General features: G+C 48.2%; 1 protein-coding gene across 1 annotated transcript; it reads right to left on the bottom strand.

Moving 5' to 3' along the window:
* Positions 1-272: 272 nt before the first annotated feature.
* Positions 273-1086, bottom strand: Swi5 (SWI5 homologous recombination repair protein). The gene is made up of 2 exons (XM_059243851.1): positions 1060-1086; positions 273-868 (listed from the first exon to the last, which is right to left on the bottom strand). Exons 1-2 carry the CDS (start codon positions 1084-1086, stop codon positions 455-457), a joined length of 441 nt encoding a protein of 146 aa, XP_059099834.1. The 3' UTR covers positions 273-454.
* Positions 1087-6000: the final 4914 nt, after the last annotated feature.

The following is a 6000-nucleotide window of genomic DNA, read 5'->3' as shown; positions in this document are numbered from 1 at the left end:
GTATACATAAACAAATCTTTAAAAAAAAAAAAAAAAAAAAAAAAAAAAAAGTTGAAAACCGTGGTCTTGAGAAAAGGAATCTCAAAAATTGGCAAGTGAACACAAGAGGGACAGGAGAGAAATAACTACAACTCACTCCCAGGGATTGGAGAGAATAAAAAAAAATTAAAAGAATTTTTTTTAAGAGACTGCTCATGTTTATTAACAAAAGGGACAACCACACACATCCATTCACAAATACATTTAGGAACCTCAGAACTGATAATACCCACCCCTCCCACCCACCCCTTTCTCTAGGACCCATCCTAAACTTAATTTGGACCCTTTAGGAAATTTTGGGCTTCTAGTATTTTTTATCTGGAAACCATATGAATGTACTGTTTGGGCTCTCTGCTTTTTATGTCCCCATCCACCTGTCCCTGTGAGCTATAGATAAAAATCTGCAAGACTCTGCTCAGTCACTCAGGCCTAGACCAAAATCTGGATATAACTCCTTGGTGGTGACATCTCGGGTCAGAGCCAGCTTTCCCAGCAGCATCTGTGCCACATCCTTGACATCATTGTACTTGTGGAGGAGGGAGATATGGTTCTCCAGTTCACCCACACGGTAGCCTCTGGGGAAGAGCAACGGAGAGCAGGCACCATCAGGTAAGTCTTTTACTAACTGGGAAATCTCCTTGTCCAGCATGTTCCGTCTCTCCTTCAGTTTCTGAATGTCAGAGTTCAAAGACTCCATGCTGCTGCTGTCATCAGTCTGTTCAGGCTTGGGAGATTGACGCGGTGATTGGAAGGGCCCATGGCAACTTCGGTAGAGTCCTGAGTCAGTCCTCCTAAACCCTGAAGTCCGAGATACCCGGAGTGGGGTCGTCTGGTGCGTAGGAGAGTCCAGGGTTGGGGTGAAATGGCAGCCTCAGCTCCTTATGTAACCAGAAAATGGCGATGGAGACCCCATTCTAATCTTTAAAAAAATTTTTTTTAAAGAAAATTTTTTAAAAGATTAGAATCTATTAGTGCTTTTTTGTATTTTCCACCTCCATCCTCCTCTCTTGTCTTCATTACCTTCATCTTCTTCACCTTCATCCTCATCCCCTCTTCAGTATCTTCCCATCCTCCTCTTTCTCCTCCTCCTCCTTCCCATTCTCTTTCTTCATCTGTCCTCTGTTTTCTAAGCTACTGATTATCAGGGAAGGGGTCCTCCTAACATATAACTAGCTATATGTCAGTGTGGCACATAAGAAGAGAAATAGGGTCAGTAGAGACAGATAGTCATAATTTCTCTAACCAGAGAGAAGAAAAAGTCATACCACTGTCATTAAAACTTCCAGTTCCTAATCTGCTTTAGCTGTGAGTACCCTTGGGGTGTAATTGAGCTTGTTTTCCCACACAGCATATTCAACCCACATGGATTTACTGATGTTTAGAAGATATGTCCTCTCATTTAAAGGCAAGTCAGTCACTCTTCCACTGACCTACTTTTTATGACACCTGCAAATGTTAGAAAGCAAACTTTGTGGTTCACACAACGAGAACTAGACTCTTTGTTAGAGTTTTGCTTTTGTACCAGGCATAGTGTCTCACACCTCTAATGTCAGTACTGAGGAGCCTGAGGCAGGAAGACTGTGGGCAGTTTGAGACCAGCTGCACAACGCAGTGAGAAGCTAGAGCAGGAGTTGTAACTCTGCAGAGTGCTTGCCTGGCACAGAGGACATTGGCTTGATCATCATCCCATAAACTTGGTGTGGTGGTGCACACTCAGCAATCAAGAAGTGGATGCAGGGGCTTTAGAAATGAATCAGTAGTTAAGAGCATTTGCAGAGGACCTGAGTTTAGTTCCCACACCCATGTTGGGTGGCTCATAACTATCTCTAGGGGATCTGAGGATCCAAGAATCAAGGCACTTGCAGAAATATGTACATACCTGAGAGAATAGGCCTAAAGCACTGGGCCATGCTTTAAGCTAACCAAGAGCTCTGACATGCGCAGTAGTATCCTGACCCAGAGGACCCTGAAACTGGATCCTCAAGATGACCCCTGTTGACATATGACCCAGAGCCAATCAGGAAACACCATGGCAGCTGGAAGCAGAGCCTGCCAAAAAGTACACATATAAATACCTTAGTCCTTTGGTTAATAAATGAGATTGCTTACAACCTCCCAGAGCCTGTGTCGTTTGGTTCTGCATCTATTCACACCCTTGCCCCAGGGATCAGAGACAGTGGGAACCCATTTGCAGAGCAAGCAACATTCTGGCACCAATGTGGACTATATGGACCCATTCCTAGGGCTTGGTCTCTGGTTCCTCCTTAACTTTCTGTTTTGGATATTCTTTATTTTCTGCTGGCCAGCTTGCTGTCCTGATTGCAATTGTGACTCAGTGTTGTGATACACCCCATATGGCTGATTCTCAGTGAGTAGACCCCTCTTTCTCAGTTCTTTGTTCTTCCTCTCGAACTGGTGCGTGTTGGGATCTCTCTCTCTCTCTCTGTCTCTCTCCCTCCCCCCCTCTCTCCATTCCCTTTTCCTCGCTCCCACATACTGTTTATTTTCGATTCCTCCAGGTGTTTCCACATAAGGGCTGGCCACCCAGGAAATGGAATCAAGAACTGACCTCCGGAACGGTCTTTTCTCTCCGGAGACACGGTGTGGGGAAGTCTCCCAAAAAGCACTCACACTAGGTACCACAAAGACAAGCCTTTTCTTTCATTTCCGGCCCAAGACTTCTGGGCTCTGAACCAACTGAAGTTTCTTGCCTGGGGCTACTCTCCAGGAGAAACTGAAGGGCTCTCTGCCTGCTGGAGGGACCCCAACAGCCTCTTTGGGGTGTGGTCGAAGGTTATTAGCCTCTATTGTCCTATCCTGGAATCAGGTTACGTGTTCACCAGTTAAAAGCCTTAAGGGCAGTGACCTGTATCTGAAATTCACTGGAAGGCTTCCTGACTACTCCCTGCAGGAATCCCCTGCTCCCTACCCCTGGGAGGAGTGGGAACGTTCCTCTCGTGGTACGCCAGTTCCTTTAGTTCTATTGTTCGCCTGTCTGTCACCTCCCACCTTTCCCACCCACCCTCATCCCGCCTTAGTTCTGCCTGGGTTTGTCCCCACGCTAGTCTGTCCCGGCTCCGTAGCCTCTGAGCACAGGCAGCCGCTTTAGCTGTTGCGACTGGCAGTTTGCAGGCCCACCCAGCAGCAGCATCCCTCCTTGTCCCTGGTGCCCTCAGTGAGCCCAGGGAGAGGCTTTAGCTGTCCCGCTGGCTGCCGAAGGTTCCGCCCAACAACTGCACCCCCGTCTGTCCCAGCTGCCCTCAGTGAGCTTTTGCAGCCAGCTGCAGGCTGTCCTGCCCAGCCGTGGCTATTCTCGCCAGCCAGTCTCTGCCCCGAGCTGCGGGGAACCCCGTGCGTCTGTAGGCTGCCCTGCCCGCCTGCCGGCCTGCACTCAGAGGCTTGCCCCAGGGCTGCGCTGCTGCCCTGTGTGCGCCCAAGCTGTGGGAATCCACAGCAGATGCAGCCGCGCACACTCCCTGCGCCCGTGCGCAAAGAGCGGCTAGGAGCCACAGAGGTTGTAAGCCTTGCTGCGGGGCCCAACTCAGCTGCCGCAGGGAGCCGCAGCGGCTGTTTGGGAATTTGCAAGGCGGTGCTGCAGCAGCGCTGCAGCACCTCCAACAAGGAGCCAGAGAAACGATCCAAGCCCCGCCCATCAGGCAGCAGCTCACGAGCGCTGTCCTGCCCCCACCCATTTTGAGATAAGCTCTCCTCTAAGGCAAAACCAAACATAGGCTACCCTGCCCTTTCTCCCCCACCCCCTAGACAAGCCCGTGAGCTGTTTCCCCCACTGCTACGGAGAGGGAATGTCAGCCTGATCCTCAAAGGCTTTCTCCCACTCGCTGGTCCTGGGGGCAGAGAGAAGGAGGGTCTGCCTGTACCCGGGGCACTTTCTCCCCCGCTAGGCTGCAGCGGCAGAGAGACGACGCTCCCTCCTAAAATTCTAACACTCTCTTCTGTCTACAAGCAGGAGAGAAAGCGCGTCCCTCCCTCCAGGTCTCCAAGCATCAAGCTGCTGCAGTTGCAGCTGCAATCGCCTTCAATCACTAAGGGGATTTTCGGCCCCAAGCTTCTGCAGCCTTTCACGCCGGTGCCTCAGAAGCACCCAGCCCCATTCAGCAGCTGCAGTTCTGATCAGGAGAGGGCTGCAGCTTTTAACACCTACTGACAGCTTTCTCAAGTACCCCCAGGAGAGTGTAATTTTACCCTCCCTTTAACTAACAATGGGTAATTTCTCTGCTACCGCGAAAGAAGCTCTTAAAGCTCTCTTACAGACTAGGGATATTCACGTCAAGTGTGCAAACCTGGCTAGCTTTTGGGCTGAAACCTCTGCCAAGCACCCTGGATATCTCCTTATAATATCTGGGACCCGGCCCTTTGGATGCGTTTCTTATTCCTAACCAGAAAAAGAGAAGTTCGGGAAGGTAAATCTCCACATGCACCATTTATTCCTATTTTATTTGGCACTATAGCTTGTATAAAAGAAGGTACCACGGATGATGTTCTTAAAGCTTTTAATGACCCCTGTTAAACACAAAAGATGGATACCCTCTCACTTGACTTCCCACCTCCATATGTAGATCCAGATTTAGAGGATGAGAACAACCTATCAAAGAAACCTCCTAAACAATCCCCTCCCGCCTCACCTCCCAAAGAGGCAAGTCTCTATCCTTGGGCAGACCTACCTTCATCCTCATGCCATGAAGAACATCACAGTGATTCTCTTCAGGCAATACTACCCTCAGTAACTAAAGCCTGCCCCGCCCCGGTACCTGAGCCCCTTATGCAAGCTCCAACGATAAAGTATCACTCTACTAATCCTTTTGCCCTTCCAGTTAGTGTAGGACCTAATGCTGCCAACCAGCCCTGGGTACCCACCCCTCTTACAGATCTGTCTTTGATTCATAAAGCTGCTAATGAATCAGGTCCTGACTGATTTTGAACAGCCATATTTTGAACAGGTACTATGACCATGGACAATGCATTTACAAACCTACTATGACTGGTTGCATTTAATGAAAGCTGTACTGGACCCTGCAGCTGCTTATGAAGAAGCTGAAACACAAGCATGCCTAAATATTCAATAAAACATTGCTATATCCCTAGACATGCTGACAGGCAGGGGACCAATATGTTAGTTTCACCACCCAAGGCCAAATTGCCCTGCATGCCTATTTTCAGCAAGTCTCTAACCTTGCATTTAAAACCTTGAAGTCCTGTACTGGTATGGGTCAAAAGAATCTCTTAACCTTTTTTTTAGTAATATGTTTGGGTTTAGAGAAGGAGTGAGTCAATTTTATCTCTAAAGCCAGCTTGGTATATTTGGAAATTTGGGCGTAGCTTTTTATTATTATTATTATTTTGTTGGATTGGGGTGCTGTATCTTATGGGGACATAAAGAAATTTTTAGGCTTATGGGGTAGTCCGTGAGGCTGTATTGTCTGAGCCAGTTGTCTTGAAACCATTCTGGATGTTGGATCATCTGGGCCATGGTGTTATCAGAGACCTTTTAGGGGGTCTTGGCTGGTTAAACCTGATGTATCTTAATCTGGAACAAATCCATAGTCTCTGTAGCTTGAGTTTTCCTGCCTGGCCCACAGTCAGGACAAATCTCTCTCACCTGCCAGTCCCACAGCCTCTCAGACCCGACCAAGTAAACACACACAGAGACTTATATTGCTTTCATACTGTATGGCCGTGGCAGGCTTCTTGCTAACTGTTCTTATAGCTTAAATTAATCCATTTCCATTAATCTATACCTTGCCACATGGCTCGTGGCTTACCGGCATCTTCACATGCTGTTTCTCATTGTGGTGGCTGGCAGTGTCTCTCTGACTCAGCCTTCCACTTCCCAGCTTTATTCTCCTCCTTGTCCCGCCTACACTTCCTGCCTAGCCAATGGCCAATCAGTGTTTTATTTATTGACTAATTAGCAACACATTTGCCATACAGAACATCCCACAG

The sequence above is a fragment of the Peromyscus eremicus genome, chromosome 16_21, assembly GCF_949786415.1.
Source record: "Peromyscus eremicus chromosome 16_21, PerEre_H2_v1, whole genome shotgun sequence".
NCBI lineage: Eukaryota > Metazoa > Chordata > Mammalia > Rodentia > Cricetidae > Peromyscus > Peromyscus eremicus.
The sequence above is the reverse complement of the archived record's forward strand: the minus strand, read 5'-3'. Positions and strand labels throughout refer to the sequence as shown.

Bases quoted from the DNA above. Each gene is read 5' to 3' on its own strand.
- Swi5 (XM_059243851.1), bottom strand. From the start codon at position 1,086: ATGAGGATGAAGGTGAAGAAGATGAAG. The intron at 869-1,059 runs GTAATGAAGACA...CCTACGCACCAG, and splicing joins TGAAGGTGAAGAAGATGAAG to ACGACCCCACTCCGGGTATC.